This window comes from Nipponia nippon, unplaced genomic scaffold (assembly GCF_047370975.1).
Source record: "Nipponia nippon isolate SJK-2023a ecotype South Korea unplaced genomic scaffold, ASM4737097v1 scaffold_4, whole genome shotgun sequence".
Classification (NCBI taxonomy): Eukaryota; Metazoa; Chordata; class Aves; order Pelecaniformes; family Threskiornithidae; genus Nipponia; species Nipponia nippon.
In genome coordinates this window covers 4,141,597-4,167,877 of record NW_028262358.1, presented here as the reverse complement: position 1 = coordinate 4,167,877, position 26,281 = coordinate 4,141,597, and the positions used below count along the sequence as shown (strand labels likewise).

Here is a 26,281-nt window from a genome sequence, read left to right as displayed (position 1 = left end):
TTTTGTCTGCACCCGCCTGGTTCAGGCTTCTAAATTTTAGAAAGTAGATCTGGCTGGTGGAAAATACACACCCGTGTGTGTGTGAGAGAGCGCGTGTGCGGTGCTTTTAGCCTTGAATTCATATACATAAATAATAAATCTGGCAATAAAACACCATATTCGTTTCTCTTCGTAGGGCTACAAGAGTTGTGCGGTGTATTCTTTCAGCCTATTCATTTCATTTTACCACCGAATCGTTCAGTCGAGTCAGAAATCTGTCCTCGTGTAGGAGCACCAGACAGTCGCAGCGCTCGCTCTCCGAGTTCTGTGTGCTACAGCTGTTTCTGCAAAATCCCTTCCCTGTAACTGATGAATTCACCTCCTCGCTGCCGTGCTAATAGCCGTGGTGCATGGGTTTAGTCGGGGGGGAGCAGGCGGAGGTTGCGAGCAGGGTATGATATTCATGAAGAGGGGGCTCGGCGCGTTCCCCGCCCCCCCCGCGCCCAGTGCCTTTCCCGAGAGCTCTAATGATTCTCCTTTTGTTTCTCAAACTGCAGCCGAACCTCTTGAAGCCATTCTCACTGATGACGAACCTGAACATGGCACATTGGGAGCTCCGGAAGGGGACCACGACCTCCTCACTTGTGGCCAGTGTCAGATGAACTTCCCGTTGGGGGACATTCTTATTTTTATTGAGCACAAACGGAAACAATGCAATGGCAGTCTCTGCTTAGAGAAGGCTGTGGATAAGCCACCTTCACCCTCACCAAGTGAGCTGAAAAAAGCATCCAATCCTGTGGAGGTTGGCATCCAGGTTACGCCAGAGGATGACGATTGTTTATCAACGTCATCTAGAGGAATTTGCCCTAAACAGGAACATATAGCAGGTAAATTAAAGCAAGGAGAAGTGTTTGCGAGTTTATTTCCGTTTCAGTTGCAACCTAGCGTGTTCGCAGTTGTAAACTGCTGCGCCTGTCGCTCTGTTCTGCTCGCCGTGGCGGCCGACGCGTTAAATGCCCTGCCTTCGGTTAGTGGTGAGCACACGACCGGTATTTCCTAGTGCCTGCGCAGAGGCAGGATCAACAGGCACGTGCCGTGCCAGCCGGTATTTCTAACAGTATTGTTTGAGGCTGCTCTCGTGATGTGCCTGTATTGTATTGTAGTCACTGTCTCCCGGTGTCTCGCCTGCCGTAGCGCTGCAGGAGGAGATTTCAGAGCCTGCCACGCGATAAAGCGAGGAGCTTTCGAGTCTTTGGCAAAGTCAGGGGTGAAAGAGTTAACCGAGCATCAGCCAGCCTTGGTTCCATATTGGCTGTCAGCGTATGGACTGTAATTAAACACAGCCCCATGGCAAAGTGACACCACCGACCTTGACTTTAAGATGCCATTTTCGACTGGCCAGGCCAGAGTAGAGAGGGCAGTTGCTGAAGCGCACAGACATGCTTATTCGAAAAGTTTAAGGGCATGTTGGAAATTTCAAAAGGTTGGTTTGACAGGAAAGGCCGCTCTCTGCAGCCTGCCTCCTCAGCCAAATGATAAATGCTTCGCTGTGCTCTCTCTTGTCTCTGATGTGGTTTTGACAGATGTATCTTGATTTTGTTTGCGGTTTACACAACCACATGTCAGCCGTACAAATGTCCAAGGCAGAGTTCTGTTTTGTGCAACAAACAATATGAAATGCAATTTTTTTTAAAAAAAAAAGGGTAAATAATTCCATTTCTTAGCATAATTTTTTTTTTTTTAAAAAACGGAAGGCTATTTGCCGTGCAGATATTTGCACAAATGAGGTTAAAAGCATATAGCGTACTACGTGAAAGAAAATCCCAGAGCCTTGGGAGTGTAAGAAGGCACGCTCTGCTTTTGAAATCCTGCTAGTAAACAAGAGCACTACCCATTTGCAGCGAGCGTTGCAAATCACTTCAAACCGCGCCAATACTGCCGGTCGAAAAAGGCGAGACCGCAGCGTATCGACACCAACAAATGCCTGAACCAGTTTCAAACCCCCCCTGCCAGCGATGTTTGGGATGTGGCACTGCAGGTACCTCTCTTCAGGGAGCCCGTGGGACCGCTCGGGGTTGTCAGAGGTGCGGTACGTCATGACGTGATGTGCCGGAGCTTGTCTTGGGCTTCCTTTGGCCACAGAGTTAAACCATAATAGGGCAGCAGGCGCTGGGAGGTTCAGCGCGATGCTGCCGCAGCCTCCCTGGCCTCCAAACCAGCCGGCAAATCACGCTGGAGAGCTCTCGTTTTGAAGGTTTTGCGGTGGCAGCAAACGTGTTTCAGTGCGCGCGTGTCTGTCTGCGCGCGTGTATATATATGCACAAAGCCATGTGCGTACACATGCATACGTCACTCGAATGAATATATACTATTTCTGCAGAGTAATAGGTATTACTTTGAATACACGTATATATGTATGTTTAAGAGGGAACAGAGGCTCGGCTACTGCTAAGCTACATTTCGAACGAGACTTAAAAAACCCGGTAATTCCGCATATTGCACTTCCCAGCCACAGACGTTAAAGGTGTTTTTTTTTTCCTAGAGTGGTAGAGGGCAGTGCCCATTTCCATGTGCTGCCTGCGATCTGACGGAAAACGAGCAGAAGCGTAGGGCATGATTAATGAAGCGGGAGCCTGGCGGAAGGGATTTGTAGTCTTCCGAGCTCTGGAGCCATACTAAATCACCAAATATGGAGGAGCGGCGGTATGATGTAACGCTGTATTTACGTATGGCGCCGCTCTGTTGAAAAGACAAAACACAGTAGCTGTCAAGCAAGAATTAAACCCGCTCTCCTTGCTGCAGTCCCAAATAGGTCCCTCAGCCGGAGGGACGGCCACGGCGGGGAGTTCCGCACGTGGGGAAACTCCTCAGCTGAGGGTTTTGCTCTGGCGCTCGTTCGGTGCGGGAGGCTTGGCGAGCCGAATCACGGTTTTGCGTGGCGCGGGTGACGTGAAGCGAGCAGGATTTGGCCTCGCGCGATGTCACGGGGCCGCGAATTCAGAAAAGGCTGTGGTTTTAACTGACTTTAAACAGTTCGGTGAGCAGAGGGCAATGGGTGAGGAGAGGAGCGCATCAGCAGGGGCCTGATCCTGCTTGTTCTTACGCCTAGGGATGGCCTTTGCTGTGCAGGGGGGCCTGGCTGGGAGCGGGCTCGGGTCCGTGGTACGAGCCACGAGCGCTGTTGTGAGCAGAGACCGAGGTGCAGTTGTCCGGGCATCTCCCACCCCAAATTTTCTGCGCGGTGATGCCCGGCCGTGCCCGCAGATGGGAGGTCCGAGAGCGCAGGTCCTCTCCTGCACCTTCCTGTCCGGGACAGAGCCGAGGGGCGCTGGGGTCCCCTGCTTCTTCCCAGTGGTGGGAAATACAGCCTGGAAGGGAGCACCAGGAGTTCTGGGATCTTGCACTGTCCCTCCCTTTCGTGTTTTCATCTCCCCTTTCAGTTGGATGAGTTTCGCTCCCTCCCGTCCCAAAGAAGTGTGCCGATAGCTGGAGTGACCCATTGCTCGTAGCCAGGAGTTTGCAGGGTCCGGCAGTAAAATTACCAGTGAGGGTCTCGGAGCAAGCTGCGGAGTTCAGGTTTCTGGCAGGCCCCTGCAGTGAACCTCAGGCTCTTCCAATTCCGGTATTTTATATCTGATCTCTACGTGAGAATGCAAAATGCAAAAAGATAAGCGTGTGTAATTAAAAAAAAAAAAAAAAGGACAGAGGCTGCCTTTCGAAAAATATGCAGGAATTGAGTGAACTGATTCTTTCTGGTAAGAGACCAGAAAATATGTATTTGGTAGCAATGTAAAAGTGTCCCCAGTTAGTTGTTAGGCTGAAAGAGGTGTTAGGGGCTAGCTCTGGATAACAAAAGTGTTAGGGGTTAGCCCTGGCTACAGAGTTGTTAGAGGTTAGCTGTGGATACAGAGGTGCCATAGGGTAGCTCTGGATGCAGTATGTGCTCTGCAGTTTTGTAGTCGGTGAGTTGGTTTGTTACAGTAAAAGATTGTCTTTAGATAAGTAATGGTTAAGGATGGGCTCATCTAAAGACAAGGAAGGAGGTAGCAAGTCATTCAAATGCAGAGAGAAATGATGTCTATTTTAACCGTCGATCGGCTGCTCTTTATCCTCCCCGTTTTCCGGAGACGGGGATGATTACAAGAGCTTATATGTACGTGTGCAACCTGGGCAGCAGCTGTGAGATCCGTATAGGTGCAGGCACGCGTACCTGTCTCTTCCGTGTGGGTGTCTGCCTGCGCGTAGCTTTGACTCGCTGTAAAATTTTGAGTGATGCTGATCCAGCGCTATAGCTGAAATGTCATAAATTTAACCGAAAATTAATAGGATATGTTGTGTGGGTCCAATGAGGCAGCTTTCATCAATATGTATGTCAAAGCCTCACCACCAGATACCGGCAGCCTGTGATTTGCAGTGAGTGCTACGGCAGGGCTTTAGTTATCCGCTCTCATATTTTACAATAGGAGGAAATATTAACTGAAGTATCTAGAGATCAGTGAATGTAAAATTGCTGTTCACTTATTGAAAAGGCCGAAGAAATATTTATCGTCCGCCGGTGTCAGGTTTTAGCGGTTTGTTTGTTGAATGTATAAATCCGAGGGAATTAATGAAAGGTGGTTTTTTTTGGGTGAGGAAGGATCTTAAATGTTACTTGGATTCAGTTGGAGGAACACTTTGGAGTGCTGCTGCATATTCCCCTTCATAATGCCGCGTGTGTGCCTGCGGCTGCCGTATTTACTGTACAAAGAGGGGAGGAGGAGGGGAGGTCATTTTTACTGCTCGAATCCTTTATTCTCAAGCCGCTTGTGGCATTCAAATAAAATACGTGGGAAAAGAACGTAAGAAAAACGGCTGTCTGCAGTAATGGGGGGGAAGGTGGACATGATTTGGTACTAAATTTTGGACCGAGTACATTTGATTATCACAGTTCTCAGGAGATAACGTCTTTGAGTAGTCATTACACCACAGAAATTTTCTTGGGTTGCTATTAGTAGTTGCCATTATAATTCTGTAGGTTGTAAATTGCGAATCCTTATTATTTTGTTTTGTTCCGGAGATGAAAAATTATCGATGCCTGCATTGAATAGTTAGCATTGCATCCGGACAATAAGATGAAAGCTTAAAAAAGGGAGGGGGAAAAAAAGGAATATGGAAATATTTTGGAGTCCAATTCTGTCTGCTTTCCCCATACAAAGAAACAGGGAGCACAGGCTGGGTGCAACAGTCGCAGGCAGGAGAAACAGCGAGGGTGCTACCCAAAGGCTCCCGCTCCTGAGATGCGGAGCCCTGCGTTTAAGCTGTATTTGTAAATAAGACAGAGAAAGGTTGTGAACCGGCAGCTTGGCTGTTTTGTCAAAGTACAATGTCAGAGAAACTCTTTCTAAGACAAATTGTAAATAGAAGTGTCACGATGATTGCATGATTGAGCTCTAGAAGTGTCTTGCAATTGTTGGCATTGTCAGAAGACTTTTGAAAGCTTAATTAAAGGCGGTGGCCTGTGCGGCTGTGAAATTTACTTCTTGGGGGGGGGGGAATGTAAAAAACATCGGGGATCAAAAAGTTGCTCTGACGCTGCTCGCGCGGGGATACGAGAAGAGTCAATAGTTTCTCTGCTTTCCCCATTGCCTTTTATAAATAACAGTTTTTGAAGAAGCAAACACGTGACACCGATATCATCCTTTGTACGAGGTAAAGATTGTGTAGGTTTTCCTATTCCCTGCTGTTACAGACAGTTAATGTAAAAATGGCTTTTTATTGGAAACACAAATACGAGTTCACTCGAAGCACAGAAGCAGGGTAGAAAGTTTTCCTCGCCTTGGCACAATCCTTCCAGGGGAGCATCAGAGTGTTGCGGTGCCCTGAATCTGTCTGCTTTTTTGTTGCCTGCAAATCAGATCTTCTGGTTTAGAGGATGAGAAATACGTTTTGCATTCTTTCTGCTATTGTACGGGACATTTAATTGTGGAGCTCGCCACGGGCTGAAGCATCGCTGCATCCAAAACACTTGTGGTTGAAGAGGCAGCCCGGCACGCGTTAAACTTCGTATGGATCTGAAAAGGTGCACGTTAGCATCACGTGCCGAAAGCTGTGAAAATAACGCGCGTAATAAACGTAAGGCTCTGTGCAGCGAGTCCCGACAACGAACGCCGGGTGATGGAAACTGAGGCAGGGAGTAAATTAAACACCTTCTAATTAGCCCGGTGGGAGAAATAAAGTCTTCCCTAAACATTCCCGTCATCTGGTAATGCCTCTTTTAAAGAGGAGGAGGCCTATTAGCATCACCCCGTTTTGTATATGCAGCCCTCAGCCCACGAGCTCTTTCTTATTTCATTCAGATAATAAAGACGATTAAAGAGGCTTGCGAGGCAGTGTCAGGCAACAGGAGTTCAGCCTCCAGTTGTTTGTCTGCACGCATCCTCATTACGGAAATTTTTTGGACAAAATTCCCTTCAAGCTTCAGTCTGTTTTTATACCCGATAGTACCAGCTTTGTGCAATAAAAGGCGTTTAGCATCAAGCTGGACATGGCCTGGCACGTTGCCACTTGTTGTTTTTTGTTGTTTTGTTTGGTTTTGGTTTTTTTTAGCTAATCGCTGAGGATCTCTCGTTACCTTTTTGCCTGTTGTGATTTTGTTCGGGTCGTGGTGCTGCCAGCGATGTCGCGAGTCCAAGGAGGTCGTCGTCTCAGCCTGGCAGGCGTCTGGACGCAGCTTCTATCCGGGAGGGCTCTATTTTATGTGTCAGCTTCTGGGATATTGCACAAGTTCATAAAATACGCTGAGCTCATATAGTTTAATATATTAAGACCTATATTCATACTGGTAGCATGGCTCTAAAATTAACTATTGGTTGGTGTTTTTTTTTTTTTTCCCCTGGGCTAATGAACATATTTTCTCTCACTTTGTACGAACGCAGTAGCTCCAGCCTGCCTCCTGGTAACGTCGGGCATAGCAGGTTTGGGCCCACGATGGTTGATATCAGTATGTGGCTTGCTATGATTTATTACATACTTTTAAAAATTACAGGCACATTAACGGACCCACAAACCGCCCGAGCGGTTGGGATGGTCTCTTTTCCATTTCAGAATGAATTTCCATGAAACTCCATTTGCTCTTTAGGTGCCCCATCCTGCCGGGCACGGACCGAACAGCACCTGCGCACTTAAATGCTTGCAGGAGCTGGACTGGCGACTGCGACCCCCCTGGATGGGCAGACCAAGCGCTCACGTTTTTCAGACCCTCCTGTGTTAGTGCCGAACCCATTTTGAAGCCCATAAACACCCTCCCCGTCTTCCTAATCAGGTTTAGTATGCAACGCATCCCGCGCGGGGTTCAGCGAGTTTGTTTCCCAACCTTTATTGGCCAGCTGCACTCGCTGCGCATCTTTAAAATCTTCCAGCGAGGCTTTTCGCTCTTCTTCCACGAGGGCTGGTAACTTGGTGGCTGCTCCCCGGCTCATTCTTCATTCGGAGGTGGCATTGCCTCGGGTTGGCAAGGGAAAGGTTTGCGGTGTGGGGTGTGGTGAGGTCAGCCCCGATCCCAGCAGGGAATTTGTGTTCTTCATTTGCCTTTACAATCGGAGCACAGCTACTGTACCTTGGAGCAGCTCTCAGGTGTGAGCTCAGATGGGCACATGTAAATGTGCTGTCAGATGCAACACAGGAATATTAATGTTTCCTCACCACCGCGCTATAATAAAGCTGTACACAGCCAGCTTAATATGCAGCCGGGCTGGGGAATTGTCTAAAACTTCGATAGCCTAGTGTGAATGACAGCGGCGGAAAAAAATACTCAATGTGCCACAGTTTGCATTCTTGTTTGCCTTTGATCTAAAGCAAAATGAAAACATCCCCTTCTTTCCCTCCTCGTTTCGTATAGGTGTTCTTCCTCTGCAAAATTGGCTGGTAAGTAAGGGAGGAAGATGAATTACGGGGCACAGTGCAGAATTATTTGAAGCACATTAACACCAGCCTGCTGGGGATGTAATTTTTCCAAGTATTAGCAAACATTTATTTTTTATACTTGGGATGGTTTGCTTGGCTTTTCATTCTTTTTTAGTATCTGGGTCTGGTCGAAACAAAGAAAACAGAGTCACCACAAAGAGGGGCTGGAGTCCCCTCTGCCCCCGGCTGCGGGCACAGCCCAGGCTGTACACCCTCTTCACAGGGGTTTCATTTGCATCTTCTGCTGGGTTCAAATCTTCAGTTCCAACCAAAGGTGTCTGTTTTTCAGCGCGGCTATCTTAGAGGCTTTTTAATAATGTGCTCATTTAACTGAATCAACAGCTGTCAGGAGCGGTTGTAGTAAATCCACAAAATGCACAAAGAAAAATACATACGTTTCCTGAAACAAAACACTTGAAACAAATTGGCTGCCAAAAAAAGCTGCTGAATTCTGGGTTTGCAGACAGTGCACCAAAGTGTTGCTTCTCTCTGCTCTCCCCAGAGACCTCTCCCCGCTTGCCTGCTGCAATTCTGCTGGAACTTTTTACCTGAACAGGTTCCTGTTAAAAAACCCACCACTTTCCCCTGTTTGATGGGTACGGAGCTCAGCTCGAGCTTCGATTTTTGTGTTTTGCACCAAATAGCTAAACCACCAAGACTGGAGCAAGAAGCAAAACCCAAATAACTGCGTTACCGTCGAGGAAATGAGGCTTAATATCCCTGTGAAATAGCTGTCGAGGAGAAGCAGTGCTTCAACTCTGCCCTTCCAGGTAGGCAACGTCAGGGTGGTACTGAGGTCTGGAGCAGCTTCAGAGGGTGCTGAGTTCGCCCCGGAGCGGGTGCTGGTGGAGGGGGGCCTGGGGAGCTTTGGTCAGTCCAAACCCAGGACTTTCTGCTTCCATCCTCCCCCTGCTCTGCCTAAGTGCTGAACGATTACACCTACAATTTGATCTTAGCTTCAGATAGAAAAACCTCTGCCTAAATAAACAATGGAGTTACTGCTGAACAACAAAGGCTTAAAGAAGAGCCCTGCCTTCAGTGGTGTTATTATTGTTGTTGTGGATATTACTATTATTATTGTTATTACTGCTACTCTTACTGCAACTATTACCTTTTCTAAATAAACACACGTTACAGTTCCTCACTCCTTAGGAAGTAAGGAGTTTAATTTTGCATTCATTGCTTGCTCAATTGATTTAGCGGGCAGCAAAATATAAAATGCAAAAATAAAAATGCCTCCCCCCCTCGCCCCCCCCCCCCAATTCACAGCAATTAATTTGTCACCCGGCGTTACTTTGCTACACCATCACAGCTGGGGTTTTTTTTCGGACATTGCATGAATCATCTGGGTTTCGGTGCGTTTTAGCTACTGAGTTTATTCTTTCTGGAGTAAGAGAATATATCAGCAAAAACTGTCGTGCTTCAGCCAGGGCACCGCCAGCGCGCGGAGCATTTACTGCGTGAGGGTGGCCAGGGGCTTTTCGCCGAGTTTTCTCTGTTATCGATGCTAATTTCCATGTTTAGGAAATAGTTGTTGTGCAAAGAGAAACAGTAGTTGGGGAGCCTTGTTCTCTTCCAGGAGGTAAAACACGGTGGGACGCATTTGGAAAAAAAGAGAGTATTGCCTCCCGAAAGATTATTTAGAGGCTGTATTATTTTGTAATAAACTGTCCTGTGTTAAATTTGTGTTACGTTAGAAAAAATCAATAAGGAAAAATTAAATTCTGATAAAGATACTCTTGGATCTTTGAAAACAACTGCTGTCCTTTTAACTAAAACATTTGAGGAGCTTCAAAGAGTATGTATTTCTTCTGATCTCAGAGCTGTGTGACTGGTAGCAGGGAGAAAAAAAATCTTATTCTACATACAAGTGGATTGCTTAACAAGTCAGCACAGACACATACTTGTTTGTACAATAGAGATAAAAATTCCTGTATAAAAATAATTCAGTTGCTGACAGCAGGCATTGTGCTGGGGCTGCCTCTTTTGTGTTGGCCGGGGGTCAGGGACCACGGCTCCCACTTTCTGCTGGGGGGAGGCTGTCACGATCGCTTGCTGGAGCCTGGAAATAAGTTAATTGCTTTATTTTAAGGAATACTCGCAGGCCAGTGGTGTGGTTTTTACGTCCGTGTGCCGTCTCCGGAAGCAGTGAAAGAAGGGGGGGGGGGAATCTCCTAATGGGGGAGGCGACTGGAAGGCGGTTTGGGAGACCTGGCCTTCAAGAGCTCGGCGGTAGTTTCTAAACTTTTGTTTTTAATCTAATTCCGATTTATGCTGTCACATCCCGTCTTGGCCCTCGCTGAACTCTGCTCATGTGAAGTAATGTTGGTGTCGGGGGGAAATCGGTCAAAACCGGGGACTCGTGGCTGATACAGATGTTTGCTGGTGCGGCTTTGCAACGGTACCGGGTCCTGTTCTGTCTAATAAATGTTAAAAACACGGGGCCTTAGCACGGCCCCGGGCATCCATTGCTCTGCAGGGGTGCAGGTAAGATAAGCCATGAGGTTGGGGAAAGCTGGGGAGGTGGGAATAGAAATCATCTGAACGTTCATCCATCCTTTGAAGTCGGGGCGCCGGGGAGGCAGGTGGCCCAGCCTTCCTTCCCCAACCTCCTCCTGCCCCCGGGGTCGCTGGCAAAGCCGGGGCTCCGCTCCCCTGCGCCCCTCGGGGTGCCGCAGGAGGTGCCGGTAGGATCAGGTCCCGTCGGGGCCGGCCGAGAGCTGAGCCAAGTTTGCGAGCGGCCGCCGGCGCTGAGCGGTCGCCCCGCAAACTCCTCTCTCTCTCTTTCTCGGCGGCGACGGCTTCGCTCCCTGGGAGCGAAGCGACTTTCTCGGTGGCACGCTCCGGTGCAGAGATCTTTTCATCCCTCCTTTTTAAATGCAGCGAGTTCCTAAAATTAATGCTGCTGCACTTTGATGAAAATAATGTTTTTATAATACGTTTGCTGTTTACACGGAAGATGTGACTTGAGGGGAAAAAGGCTTTTTTGGAGGGTGGCGGAAATCTTGTTAATCTGCTCTCGGAGAGCAGCACACAATACTGCCCATGAGCAAGTCTGTGCTGCTTTTGATAAATTACCATGTTTAGAGATAGGTTTGGCTCTTAAGGGCTTAGTTTTCTGAACAAAGTCCATAACAATGTTTTCTGCCTCTGTTTGTCTCCAGCCCCTTTGGCTTGACTCGGAGCCCTGTGTTTAGTTGAAGCTCGGTCTGGAAGATATAACAATTTTGCATTAAAAAAATAAGGAAATCACAGGAAGAAAAACCCTTTTGCTTTTTGGATGAATCTTACTGATAATTTGCTAAAGCTCATTTGAATTTTAAGCACTTCTTTAATCTTCAAAGGCTAAATTGCTTTATGAATATGCATGGTGTGGGCAGACTTTAGTTCATTACCTAGTTGTAAATTCTAATGACCATTAGGTCCTTGCAGTAATTGCGAATTGTTTTGCATTTTTGATTGGCCTATTAACATGTGCATTCGGCACACATCAGGCCAGCCTGTCAGGCTGCTGAAGGAGAAAAAAAAGGTGAAAATTGTTTTATAGCACCAAGATTCTTAGATTTTCAATCTTGGAAAATTGATGATGTAAAAAAATTAAAGCGGTGTTTTTTCTTCTCAAGATTGAAAGTTCACCAAGAGATTTGACATATTTAATTTACATGATGACTTTGCACTCCTTCATTAATGCAATTTGCATATGAAGCTGTTGTTAATCACTTTTGATCATGTTTTGTGTATTAGCTGCCTCAGTGGCTCTTCTCCCTCAGATGCTCCAGTAGAAAGCAGCAAAATGATGCATCTTCTTGCCAAGTTTCCTTTAGTGAATTGAGGAATTAGGAGTCTAACCTTGAGTAATTAAATATGTTCTATCAGTTCTCTTTTAATGTTAAGTACACTTGGTTGGAAGTGTAGAAGGAAATTGTTCCCATTTGGGGGAGACATTCCTTTAAAAAAAATATTCTATATGTAGAGATAGAAAAGAATTATTTCCCGTGATCCGGAGTTGCCTGGGCAGAGGGGAGAGGTGACGGCAGGGCTGGGGACGGCAGGGCCCGGGCTCTTCTTCGCACGCCTGGCCTTGAAGACGCGCGCCCCGGGCCTGATCCTGCACTGCCCGTGCGTGCAAAGCCACCGTTGGTGTTGGGGTGGCCGTTTTGCGTTTGGGGGACGCTGGCGCCGGGGAGGGAGCGCCCCGTTCACGGGAGCAGGTTGTGCTGTCGGTGCTGCTCCTCTTCCAGTCAAGTCTTCCAGTTGCCTCATCTCAAGGAAGGGTCTTTTTCTCCTGCCTGCCCGGGCAAGGCGTTAATGGTCCAACCCTCGTTGCGAGCTGGGAGGGGAAACTGGGAGCAGCCTGGCTGGAAGCCTGCCTGGCTCTCGTAACCTGCCCGGCTCTCGTAACCTGCCCGGCTCTCGTAACCTGCCCGGGCATCTGCACCCGGCCACCGCCGCAGGCCGTCCGCCACCCCTCCTGCCTGGTTGGGGCTTTGCCCTCGGGTCCCCGTCCGGCTGGCCCTCGTGTCGGCGGCACTGCGGCTCTCGCCTGCGGGATCGGGCCCTCGCCCTCGCTTCATCCGTTCAGTTGTTCGTCTTTGGTAATTGATGCTCAACTTTGGTTTGAGAGTTTATCACTGGGTAAGAAGATGAATCGGAAGGGTGAAATGGATACCTTGATTAAAGGGACTGCTTAATGAAAGAAAATAAACGGAGAGGGAAAAATGACCATTCTGGAAGGAACAGAAGTATAATTTTAACCTCGGAGGAGACCTAGTGCTGCCCTTCCATGACTTCCACCCATACCACACTAAAAGCATGGTTCAGTTCAAAGTTGTTAATATTCAGCTGGGAAACAGTATCCAGAACACAAATAAATTATTAAGTGCATGAACTTTTTCGGCAGTAAGATGAACTGATGGGGTCCATCTGCGAGATCCAGGGGCTTTTTATTTGTGTGTGTCGAACGATTCTGCCCTCTCCGACTTCATAGCCTTTGGTCCCCGGCCAAGTGCATGCATAATTGATTCCACACGCGCTATCATTTTCTTGATGTAATTGCTTTAGTAAGATATGATGAAATCTAATGGATAATTTACTATACGAAAATGACAAAAAAGTAAATGTTCATGTTTTGCGCCGGGAGGAGAGCGCCCAGGTTACCTACGCCGTGAAGGAAAATCCGCTCGTACCGTCTCCCGTGGGCAAAGATGGGGGTGAATCACTGGAGGAGTCCAGGGCAAACTCGCTGTAATTTATCGGAGTTTTACGACACAGGTGAAAGCGAAACACTCGCGTTGTTTGGAACCCTCGTTTATTTTTTCTTCAGCTATGCCGTATTTGTTTTTCTGATTGCCAAAACGCAGACTTGGGGAAAAAAAGTTGTCTGCACAAGGCAAGGGGTAGGTAGTATTTTTAGAAATAAATGTGTCCTGGACTTGCCGCCCTGTGCTACAGATAGTACTCGCGCTGATGCCTTGCCTGGCAAAAAGACCTTCTATTCTAGCTGCTTAAATAATGCACCAGATTAAATGCAATGCATCGGTTTGGCTGGATGTATTTTTAGATAGTTCAGAAGTGTATAAATACCAAATCCGCATATAATTCCATACACATCCAAAGGAAAATATTCCACTTCAAAATTTGTCATTACATTGGTCTTTAAGAAATGATTTGTTAATCTCATTTCCTTTCCCCCCCTGCTTCCCAGTCCTGGAATATTGTGTATTCCTTTCCGTAATTTTTTTAAATAGGCGTTTGAGGTAACGTATAGACACAAAAACATTTTCTCATTTGCTTCCTCCCCCCCCGCCGCCCCCCGTGCTGTTTTCAATGTACTAAAAGAGGAAAAAATATCCAAGGCAAACCCACATAACTGTAGCAAACTGTTTCTGAGCAAGTCATAATAATGAACAACACATGATCTGAAATGTGATCAGCAAACATATACTTATGCCAAGGAATTTTTGCCATTCACATACCAAGGTTCTGTAAATCAGTAAACCGCGGCAGAGGAGCCCCGGCACGGCGAGGGGAGGAGCGGGAGCAGGACCAGGATGGGCCGCCCCAGCAGAGCCCTCTGGTTCATGGAGCAGGGAATGGGAGCAAGTTTCCTCTCTTCCACCTTCCTCCTCTTCCTCTCTGTCCACGCACCAAAACGTAAAACCAACGAGCAGACCTTGAAAGAGTGAAAGCGGAGCCTGAGGTATCTTCAAATGCAAAAGCAGGCAAATAAGTAGCAAAGGAATGAAATTTCATTGCAACACGTTTTATGGGATTTTTCCCTCCCCCCCCTTCTCCCCCCCATCTTACACAGACCCAAAATGTAAATTACTTTCTGGTCCTAATTGGATTTAATTATTTCTTTAGGAGAGGATGGGTGGGAGGGGGTGGGAATGGCACACAGCTGTCCTAACAAAACAAAGGAGCTAGAAAAACCTCACTTTCCCCCATGTTGGCTAATAAACGGTGCAGAGGATCTTAGTGCTGGCAAGCAAATGGAGCGCTGTGTAGGCCTGGGGAAGGGGTAAGAGCTGTCTGCAGCCGGGAGCGTTAGGAGAAGGCCACGCTAGCTGTTACGAAGTGCACCTTAAATGGTGATTTGTGGTTTCCTATTAATTTCTGTAACTGCCCTGTTTTTTAGAGCACCCAGCCTGGCCCTTCCCTTGACGTAAATGGGGATGGCTTGGCCCCGCGGCAAGCCCCAACCTCAATATCGGGCTGTGAATCCCGCCATTGCCGCTCGCCTGGGAAGCACCCGCCTCCCCAGGGTGCTGGCAGGAGGGACAGGGGGTGGATTTGGGTCCCCGGCACTTGGGTGCGGTGTTGGACCCCTGCGCAATCGGGGTCTCCCGCCGGCAAGGGAGCCGGCCGTGCCCCCCGGCCGGGCTCTGGGGTGCTTGGGCAATGGCAGCGAGTCTGGGCGAGCTGATGCTGCTTCGTAGGTTGATGGCACCTACGCTGCACCCGCAGATCTCAAAGCGCTTTACAAGCTTTAATGAATGTGACCACTAACATGATTTATAGTGCGATTCATTATTGGTATTGGAGGGACTGTATTCTTATTTTGTCATTTGCTGTTAAAATTAATACACTCCATGCTGGCTATAAAAGTGTATTTGCATTTAATTGCAAGTCAGAATGAATTAGTGGGTATGATTTAAACCTGAACTCACTCCTTAAAAAGAAATCTTCGGTGGGGAAGGAAAAATCAAGCTCCGCGCTGGATTTCTTTGGTGGACGTAGGGATGCAGAGAGGAGTCGGGGAAGGGGCAGGCGGGGGCTTTTTTTTTTTTTCAGTTCTTGGGGTTGCTTTCAGCAAGAAATGCCTTTGCCAGGAGGGGCTTAGGCAAAGTGGTCAAGCACATCTGCTCCTGGGAAGGTAGGGAAGAAAAGAGGTTACTAGTAATAGGGCAGCAGCACAAAGGGAAAATTGTACACTGGAAGCATTAGTCTCCTCCGCGGTGGTGTGGCCAGACTGGTTTAGCAGACAGGATGATAGATTGCTTTGTCAAGGGTCCCAGGGTGTGCCCTGAACTTGAAGCACTTTGTTTATCTTGAATAGAAAGGGAAAAGCACAGACATAATCGATGTCTAGTTTCTTAGGAGGGAGGAAGAGGTAGAGGAGGGAGCCGGGGCTGGGGGGGAGGCGGTGGGGGGAGGCCCTGGCTGTGGCTCTCCATTAACAGATGAACTTGGCTGAAGTCCAGAGTTTGATGAGAGAGTGTCACAGCCCGGAGCCGGCCAGCCTTTTCAATAATTTTCCCTTTTTTTTTTTTTTTTTTATACCTGCTGACTATACATCAAATGCTCTCAGGTCTTTTGGCTAAAGGCAAGAAGGGGGGGGAAGACACAGCTCCATTTTTTCCCTCTGAACCAGTTGAGACCAGTCCCTTGGCCACGCATGCAGGTTCTATCATCTTTCCTGGCTCGCTGTTGGGAAAAAAGAGTTGTCGCCGTGCCAGTAACCTGAGGGCCCAGGACAAAAAAAAAAAAAAAAAAAAAAAAAAAAAGGGGGGGGGGGTTTGGTGTTCTGAGAGGCAAATTAAACTCCAAGAGTGTGTGAGAGCAGGAGGGGCGTGCGTGTGTCTGGGAGATTTCAGAAATAGCAGGAGTTAAATTCAGGGGTAAAAAGCATCTGTAAGGCAGTCCCTGCCTGGCTGGGGATGGCGAAACTGGGGGACGGACCAAGCGCAGGTCCGCAGCCTGTGAACGATAGCACCTTTACACGGTGGCTCCCACCCATTTAAATAACCTTACGAGAAAAAAATTCAAATTTACTCCCTAGCTCAGGCCTGCACTTGGTGTGAAGGTGGCTATGCTTCCAGCCTTTACACAGCCATCACAAAATTTTGCTGGGCTGAACACAACATCGAGGTACCTTCTTGTAACGCCGGGGTGGTGAGAATAAAGACAAATCGGAGATCTTTACTGCGTGACCGTTGTTTTTTCTTAAAGTTACTTGCTTTGCAAGAGGCGGATTTGGCAGGGATGTAGCGAACGGAGCTGCGGCGGATGCTACGTGGGAGCTCACAGCGAGAGCGCCAGGTCGGAGCTTCCCAAGGGCACCTGGCTGGTGGCCCCAGCGCGCCTGCGACTCGGCAACACGGTCTGAATTCAGGGTTGTTTTGGGTTTGTTTTTTTTTTTTCTGGTTTCCGATTATGCTGTCTGTTTCTGACAGTTGTTCAGCTACTTACCAGTCTTGGCAGGAGGCTGAGCCTGTAACATCCTGACATTTTTGCTTTTTAACAGGCCAGTCTCATCGTGCTGGAACAAACAGCAGCTTAGCTGCGTTTCACTCGAGCTGATTTGAATAACGTGTGCTCTGGTCAAACAAGAAACTCCTCAAAGGAAGATCTTGGTGCCTTGTTTTCCATCCTGCTGACACCAGGTGGATTTCAAAATGCACAGAAAGGGCTTAGCCAGGAAAACACAGGCTCCCCCCTGCCGCCAAGGGTGGCGTTTTCAGAGACGCGGAGGGTAGGTAGGAGCGGGTCCCCTGCCTGTCCTGTGCCCCTTCGAAGGGCTCCCAGCATCACGCCTCGCTGGGAATTAGGAGCTTTGCTTGGCGCTTGCAGCTCTGTCTCACGCGGCTGCCCCTGCTGGAAAGGGAGTAGGCACAGGGATGGCCTTCGCTGGCGAAAGCTTCGCCTGGCCACCTTGCTACGTATGGGGCATCCAGGTCTGCGAGTCCTCGTTTTTGAGGAGGCTGGGATTTTCAAACCACAGCGGTTTGAATATCCCAGCCTTGTTTCCTCTCCTTCCCCTTTGCATTTTAGCTAGCAGCTGATGATGTGCGGCGCGCTGAGCTCTGCTCTGTGGGAGGAAAGTACAAAGGCTGGGAAGAAGCTGTGGGATATGGCTCCACGGTGTTGGGTGCCAGGGCTCTGGGTCTGGAAGTCTTCCCTCCTGAAACTGGTTCTTCCCTTGCTCTCCGCGTTGCGTATCAAACCGTAACTGGTTTGATTGTGAACTTCCCAGCGACTTGGCACCCCTGTATTTTTTCCCAGGCGTTTGCCTACGCACGTGTGCAGCTCCCCTTTGTAATGCCTGCGCAGGACTCCCTGTTATCTGCTGATCGCGGTGTTTACCTCTACGGCATCCATTACGCGAGGACCTGTGTGCCTCGGAGATGTTAATGAATACACCCTCGCAATACCGGGGCGAGATAGGCAACCACTGTTTGACAGCATGGCACAGGTAGGGTGACTCCCCCCAGGTAAGGCAGGAGGGCTGCAGCAGAGCGGGGACGAGAGCCTGGTGCCGCCCCTGCCGCGCTGCCCTTCTTCCCTGCCGGCGGCTGGGCGAAGCTGGGAAGTAAAGACAAGACATGGTCGCGTTTTCAAACCAACCCGCTCTTTGCCAAGATCTTTCTCCCTGCAAGGGGTCCACTCCGCTTCTTTGGCCGCTTCACCTCTCGCCCCGTGTTCAAGCTCTGCGGAGATGCCGGCACTTGGTTTGGGGGAGCGTGCTTGGCTGTGGTTGTGCCATGCCCCGTCCCTCGAGGGAAATTCACCCTGTATGTCTTTGGGGAGGTAGCGGGCTTCACGGGGGCTCCCCGCATTTGGGTTAAACGGCATCGGTAGCGAAGGTAGGTTGTATGTCCAAGAGACAAGGCAGTGACCTTTAGGTCAAGTACCTGTGTCTGGAGAGCCCGCGATAAATATTGTACAGTGGGAACAATGGGGCTGTAACAGAGCTGCGACTGAAAAGGCTACGGCCGAGCAGCCGGCTGGCTAAGAGGCTGCCGGGGAATGGTGTAGTATTTCTACTTCAAACTGATTGAAACGTCGACTAAAAATCAATGTTGTTGACTAGCGATAATTTACAGTTTTCTCAGTGCTAAGTAGCCGCGCGCGTAAGGATGCGCTTGCCGCGCCGGGATGAGCGCCGAGCGGTCCGGGTGCGGCGCTGAATCGGATGCGTCGTAGGTCAGCCCTTTATTTGTTTCATCACGACTTTTACACAGTTGTCATGTAATTTATGGCTGCTTTCACGTTGTCAAACATTTTCATTGCAGCTTCTTCTTAACACACTCCTGACACAAACACGGCTGCTTTAAAGACACTGTATTGTTTCATAATCTGAGAGGAGGACTATAAAACATCAAATTACACTATCTTCAGGCTAATCTAAATGCACTACAGATTGAAATCAGAGCTCATTTGTCCCTGATGCAAATTATTAAGTTCTAATTATAAATATCCATTTAATTACCCCATACATTTTTATTCTGCAGACCCTTCTCAGCAATTCTGTCTGAGATACAGTAGATGTATAGGAGAAAATCTGCAGTAATTAATGTGCATTTCCTAAATAATAAAGAACAAACATGAGCCACTTTGTTCGTGGATGACATATCCGCACACACATTTTTAGCTATCCGTGTCACGGCATCAGACACTGAATGCTAATTCAAAAATAAATGGAAAAGACAAAAATTAAAAGTTTGGGGGTTTATTTCTGCCCCCCCTCCCCCCATTATGGAAAGGGCTGGGTCCATCAGTGCCTTGTGCCCTCCCCAAACCTTTGCCTATGTGAGGGATGAAGGTGGCTTGGGGGAACATGGTGTCATGTCCCTGGCACCCGTCTCACAGAGGTGCTGGTCCTGAAGCCTCCTCGTACTGGAAGCCCTGCAAACCCAGATGTGTCTTGCAGCAGAACAAACGGAGGGAGCTGCTTTCTGCCATGCTAGCCTCTTCAACTTCCCGATTTCATGTCCAACAGCAGCCGAGCAGGTTACAGAAGCCCCTCTCGAGCAGCGGTAGGGGATGCTTGCAGTGCCCTCCCTGCTTCTGCGCTTGTGCGAAATCCAAGGTCAGGGGCAGGCGTGGAGGAAAGTGTCTGCTGGGTCAGCTCCTGCTCGGAGTTACCCCGGGCATACATCCCGAGCAGCTCCCCTGCAGCCGGGAGAGTCGCTTCGTAGCCCCTCACGGTTATTTATGTTCAGATTAACAGAGAACCTCATCTAACATCCACTGAAGTCCAGGGAAAAACTCGGAGAACGTGGCAGGCATTGACTTGAGCCCAGATGCGAGTGATGTCTGTCAAAAATCGCCAGCGGAGCGCGGGTGCGTGTGCGCGTGTACCCGTATACATATATGGGGTAAAAATCTGACTGCACGGCAGTTAATGTGAGCATTACCACAGGCTTCGTTGCACTCTGTGTTTATACCCCTATTTGCATCTGCTTTCTGGGTGATAGAGTAGGCTTTCTGGAAAGGATACTTGTATGGTATCGGTAATTATAAACAAAAATTAGCTTTGAATTTTCTCAGGCATATATTCCACTAACGCTCCATTCATTTCGTCAGTGAAGAAGATGAGGGGCTGCAGCAGTGTCCTCAATTCCCAAGTAACTTTGCCCTTACTTACTATAATCATTTTATCTCAAACTTTGTCCTAGAGTCACAGGGCGCTAGGAAGAAAATCATAAAAGTGGAAAAAGTGCTGGTAGGAGCCTAAGGACCTTTATATTAAGAAACCAAACCTAACCCAAGCCTGATTTCCTAAATAAAAGAATAATTACCTTGGCTTTTCTAAAGGCAGTATCATTTTTGGAAAGATTAGCCTGTCTTTTTTTTTTTTTTTCTTTTTCTTTTTTCAACTTGCATCACAGTTATTGTACTGCTTTGAAACATGGCTTTTATTGTGATTCCTCTGTGGCGCAGTCACCGTGCAGATGAGATCCTGTTTCAGATTTTGCATTTTGTCATATCTGTTATGCAGAAACTTAAACCACAGCCTAACCTAGCAGTCGAATGGTGAGCAAGCCACGCCGCCGGTGTGCCAGTGCTTTAATTCCTGCACGATCTGCTTTTACCTGAGCAGCTGAGTGTGTTTCTCTGCTCCTGTAGTGATTGTCCCGAGTAGAAAGTAAGCTACGTATCCCATCACCCACACTAGCATTTCATAGCTCAATAGTCTTTATCTATTATTATTATTACTATTATTATATCCTACAAAGGCATTGGTCATTGTATCGCTAATGTATGGTGGGGTGCTTCGGCTAGGACAGGCTTGGCTCGCTAATGGGGTCACTGGTGTCAGGGTGTGATGTATGGATTATGTTTACCGTGGCATGTTTTGTTTGCGAGCGAGGCTGTGGGAGTGGGGCAGGTGATGAATGAAGATACTCCACAGTTTCACGCTCGTCCCTGTGGTCGCAAGTCTCCAATACAATAAAGAGCTTCTTGTGATCAAGAGATATTTATGTGCCCGTAGCAGACTTCAAGCTTTAGGTCTGTGGCTGAAGTTGAAGGTGTAATAGTCCCCCGCTTAGGTATTTTTGGTTAAAGCTCTTATGTGACCCGGATAAACGCTTGGAATTTGTTGTGAAAACCTCGGAAGTGGGTGAACCATCCAGTTAAATCATTTGCCTGGCTGAAATACTGCTCTGTTTTCCATCTTTGGGCCTCCACGTATCAGCTGGGTGATCTTCATCGCCAAAACACAACCAGCCAAATAGGTGCCTACGCATGTGCTCTTGGGGACCCTGGTGATGAACGCCTTACCCTCCAAGGTGCAAGTAAAACATTAATTCTCTTAAAAATCCAGGTTGCCCGTGTGCCTTCACGCCTCGATTGGGCAAGTGGGCTGCAGAGGCAGGAGTCACGGGCACGGCAAGGATGGCCTTTGCCCGCCGGGCGGCTGGCTTGTTGCCGCCGTGGCAGAAGCGTGCTCAGCTTCTTGCTGGTCTCTCTGGTGGGTCCCACTTTCCTTCCCCCCCCGTGCATCCGCTTAAATGGACAACCGTGGTCTGTACGCAGGTTCTTCTTACTTATTTTATCTCCTGAAAGAGATGGAGTCCAACAAGCTTTTACCCACTGAGTCTATAGAGAAAACGAACAGGCAATTTTTGTTTCAATCTAGGCGTCTCTCCGGAGCGCTAGTTCCAGAGACTGATCAATAGGTTTTATTGTAGACCTCACTGTCTCTAAAAGCACCGTGACCTTATCCCGTCTAAAAATAGCGTTTGCTCTTGCTGCCTGCAGAACCTTGACCTGTGAAAACCCATTTGGAGCATAACTGACACGTGCAGTCAGCTGTGCATCCAAGACCTTTGCACACCCTGGGAGAAAGCTCCCCGTGCTCCTTGTAGCCCTTGTTGGGAGGAAGGAGTCAGGGAGGGGGGGTGGGGGTGGACGAGGTGCCCTGCTCCCTCTGGAATCCCGAGGTGGATGAGGGCTGGTCTTCCCTAGGTCCTGAGCAAGCGCTGCTCCAGCTGTGGGCACCACGGGCAGCGGGAAGCGAGCACCTCTGAGCATCCCTCCCTTTCTTTTGGGAAGAGCCTTGCACGCAAGCCCAAATACATGTTCACGCCAGCACCATGTGCCAAGAGCATCCCTTCCGTGAGACGTGGCTTCGCTCTTTCTACTGGGAGAGTTGCTGAGCCCCAGAAGCGCTGCTCTGGAAAACATGGTCTCCTTTTCTTCTAAACTGCTCTTCTGAAGATTGGACAAAAGAAGGTCACCTAAGTTAAGCCAGTTCCTGGTCAGTGGGTGCGTTTTATTTGTTAAGGCAGTTCCCGAGGGCAGGGTCAGGGGGGAGAGCTCAACGTCGATTTTGGTGACCTACTGATGCACCGGAGAGGCTTGAAGCAGCCACCAGGTACTTAACTGCCTACGGCAACGTCTGGCAGAGAAGAGCCCTCTTGTACACCTGCATCCTCCACCAGAAAGGGCTTGCTTGGTCTTTTCCATGCAAATAAAGAGAGGTGGGAGAAGAGGAGCCTGGGGACCCTGCCGCCCTTCCCTCCCTGCTGCGGCCGGGCTGCCCGGCAAGGGTTAACCAGCCTCCCCAGTGAGCAAGGTCTGGTGCCGAGCCTCTGGGAGATGAAAAGGGAAGCAGCTATGATTGCAGAGCTGTAAAAGGTGGCATTTTGTTCTCCTGCTAACAAAAGCCAGGACTATTGTTGCCTTCGAGCTTGAAAGAGAGGTCACCGGTGGTATTAGTGCAGCTAATCACATAAGAGGCTGGGTGGGCTCGGCATGCGGCGTCTGCTGCTGGCGGGGCTGAGACCAGCCACCCCAGGCTGTTCCCAGGCACAGGTTCCTCTTTGGTTACACAAAATGTCCGCTCCCGCTCTCCTAATGCGTAGGCTATTATTAGCCGGTGTCACTCAGTTATCTGAGAGTGGCGCTTTTAGCTGCCATCTAAGTGCCTGACACTTGGGTTTACAGCAGATTCAATTAAATTTTAGGCTGGTTTGGCTTTACCGGGTGTAGACAAAAGGAGCAGCTGCTATGGAAATGTAACCTGGCGCTGGTGAGGATGAGGAGCCCTAGCTGGTCTTCTCCTCTGCCCAGGCTCGGAGGGTCTCAACATGTGGGTGACTATTTTGGGAGCGGGTACATGAACAACCATCCCTTGGAGAGTGGGCACGCATATCCCCAGCTCAGTGCAGGGCCATGTCCCTACCAGGCAAAGCGTGTTGAGATGGAGAGCGTTTAGACGTGACCAGCTGACAAGCGCGCACACCAAACCGGCACTTATCTTTAGAGTGTCTGTCCAAACGCTGTAGTGCAAAACCCATGATAAATATTATTTACTTATTAGTGGGTCTGATGGTGCAATCAATTCCTTAGGCTGCTGGGTACGTTTTTGTCTTATTTATTTTTGGCTAAAAAGCAGCAGGCCTACAAGAAGATTCTGCACAAGTTTATTTTGCCCTAAAAGCGGATCAGGTCAAGGCCAGGTCTAGAAATTTGTCAGAGATGCGACTGCCTTAATCGCCAACTGTTGCTGCGGCTGGGTGGCACAAGGGGTGGTCATCCCGAGTGGAGCTGTGGGGGGGGAAAGGAGTTCGAAAACAGGGTCTGCGTCGGAGACCAGGTTCTTCTGGACCAGCTATGGGTGGAAAAAAGAGCTGGTAGGAGACCTCTCCCCGACATCCGCTGCTTGAAGGGCATTCTTAGACATCGGATCTAATATCGCCTCTATCTTTAAAGTTAGATTGATAGGGATCAAAGACACCTCGCAAGATCAAGACGCGGCTGGCCCTGCTCCAGAACTGCTTTCTCAATAACCTTCCTCAAGAAGGGAAGGGTAGCGGCAGGCCAGTAGTCAGCAAGGCTGTTCATGTCAAGAGGTATTTTTCTCTTTAGGAGGACGATGCTGTTCCAGGGCGGCTGGCGCCTTGCCCTCCTGAAGTGAGGCATCAGACCAGTCATCGCCCCAAAAACCTGAGGCGGTGGGCTTCACGGGGCAGGAGAGCAAGGCTCAGCCCAGAGCCGGTGGGAGCAGCCACTCTGCACGTTGCGTTGAGTCAAGCTGGGTGGAACTAGCAGGAAAAAGCAGATGTTACGAAAGGTAATTGCCGAATTGAAATGCAGTCCCCCTCTTGAATTTATTGGCATCTTTTCTTACGGCTTTGGGTTCAACGACTGGCATAAGCAAACATCATTTTTCCTGTATATCTTGGTATCGGCTGGTGTGCAGCTCCGGCAGGCTGGCTTGCTTCCCCTTGAATCCTGAACCCTGTTTGTCACTGTCCTTCCTATTTAATTGCCTCTCGGTGTGGGAGAGTCTCTCCAGCTGTGGTTTTTGTGTGCAGGGTGCATTTCAGGGCAGCATGCACAGGTGCTGTATGGGTGTCTCTATGTCTGTGGAAGGAGATATGGTTTTGAAGGCTCTGGAACCAAGGTTTTCATGGGCAAAGTGGAAACACCTCTTCAGTTTCTCTGCCCGGCCCCGCTTTTGGGTTTGAGCCAGACAACTCTGATTATCACATTAAATTCGCCACCTTTCAATATGAGGTTGGGACAGAGCTGTGATGCAGGTGCTGTGCAAGCCTCGACACGGGAGGCTGGTTGCTCCTTGCAGCCCCTGGCAAGTTGAAGACCTCCTTGAGCAGCCCGCAGGGACGCGCAGCGAGTCCGCCCAAGTTTCAGTCCTGGCACTTGCCCTCATTCCTTGGGGGACTTTGGAGAATCACAAATAATTCAACTCGATGTGGTGTTTGTTTAGTTGCAGGGGTAGGATTCAGTCTCTTAATTTCAGCATCTGAAAAATGAGAACTTTTTTTGGGCGGGTAATATGTTTGCTGGAAAGTGTCACTGTGTGAATTCAGGTGCAGCTTCGGCTGGCAAAAAAGAAGAGGAATTCAGAAAACTTTTGGTCACTGAACCAAAATATAAACATCTTGTATTTCGTTTCCATGCAGTTTTTACCCTCTGAATTTTCTGTTTGGAAACAAAATGGAAAATCTGTTTTATGTCTTGTGCTAATTATGATATGGACCTCCTATGAAGGGGGTTAGGTTTAAATTATTACTGACTGCGCAACGGTTTGACAGCCTCCATTGAAAAATAGTTGTCTGCTCGCCTTGTCTTATTTAGAGTTTTGTTTAGTGTTGTGGCAAGATCGATTACCCTGCGCAGGTCCGAGGTTTCGCATGGATTTCTGGGCACATCTGTAGGTATACCTCACCTATATGTTTTGCCAATAGGAGTTTTGCAACAAATGGATAATATGTTTTAATCGTCCCGACTGACCAACGGTAGCGTTGCTTTGAAATGTACGTTGTTGGTATGGAAAGCCCCCCTTGCCCATGGTGGTTTGCGTGTCTGGGATTTAGGAGGAGGATTTTACTGAGTGCTGACTGTGCGGCTCTCTGTCTCGATGGGGACATCCCCGGTGTCCTATGTGACTGCCGAGGAGCTGTGTCGGCCTGGCTTTGGGGAGAGCGGTGGCTGCTGCTCTTTCGCAGAAGCTCATGGAAACCCGGTTTTTTGATTCCATAACTCTCAAATTTACATTAGTCGTTGGGGCTACAGTATGTAAATAACCCACTCAAATTCGAATCCTGTTTGCATAATTCACACCTCACGTCTGATGGGAGAAAAAGTGTTTCCTTAAATTAACAAAAACCTGTAATTATTTTCTTCTACATGTTGAAATTGGAGAGAAAGGCATCTCCTTGAATTTTATTCTTCGTATAATTTGTTTTTACTGTTGTTTCAGAATAATTTAGTAATGTATTTGTTAGGAACTGGCAGCATCTGCTAATTTTCAGAGCTATCACGATGATGGTAACATAAAAACTTGAGGCCAGAAGTGGGGCCAACACCTTATTTGCAAGCATTCACATTTATTTTGATGCTAACGCTGCTCTGCTAGCAGAGGAATACAGTGTTCAGCATAATAAGAGTATGAAAATTTGGCCCTAAGCAATCATTTCTGCTGCGTTGGGGTCAGATTGCGGAGCCTTTACTCATCCCGGTAAGTATTTATTAACCTTTGGAGAACAATGGCTGTAATGAGATTACCTGGGTAAACGCTTATCCCGTCGGGAAGGAAGTTGCGGAGTCTGGACCCAGTGGTATTTTGGGAAAGATAAGGAGGGCTCTTTGCTCCGCAGGTGGCTTTCCTACCTGTGCCGGCTAAGGGGAAGGTGCCTGGCAGGGCTGGAGGGCAGCGCCACGGACCCCAGCCCGGGCTGGCCAGGAGTTAATGCCTTTGGAAGAGGTGGTTTAGCTGTGTGTTGTCTTTCCCAGATTCGCCACGCTGAGAAGGGGAAAAAGGGGGGGGGGGGAGGGGGGAAAAAGTCGGTGTTTGAGTAATGTGAACAAAGTAATTGACTATCAGTATCAAGAATTACTGCACAACCATGCAGGGGACAAGTCAGAACATACCTTGACAAAACCCGGCAACAAAGGGCTGCTCAAACACACCCTTGAGTCTCGGGAGCTGTAAATTGAGCTTCAATTCCAATGAAATACTTTTAGGCTTTGTGTATATTTTTGTGTCTACTCGCAGCGATTCAGTGCCACACAGGAGGTGACTGAAGTCTCCAAACAGAAGCAGCAAGCACCATGCTCTGCCGAGCACCGAGATCAGTGGTTCCTGTCGGTCCACGGCAAAGTG

The 26,281-nt window shown here is 48.6% G+C and overlaps 1 protein-coding gene across 5 annotated transcripts in view; it reads left to right on the top strand.

The window, feature by feature from the left end:
- The window catches only part of BCL11A (BCL11 transcription factor A), a 78,237-nt gene that overhangs the window by 5,599 nt on the left and 46,357 nt on the right, over positions 1 to 26,281 (top strand). For all 5 annotated transcript variants that reach the window (XM_087775011.1, XM_087775014.1, XM_087775010.1 and 2 more), the window contains one exon: positions 537 to 866. In XM_087775011.1, the coding sequence (XP_087631137.1) occupies positions 537 to 866 (330 nt within the window). Of the gene's footprint in view, positions 1 to 536; positions 867 to 26,281 lie in introns of those variants that run through there.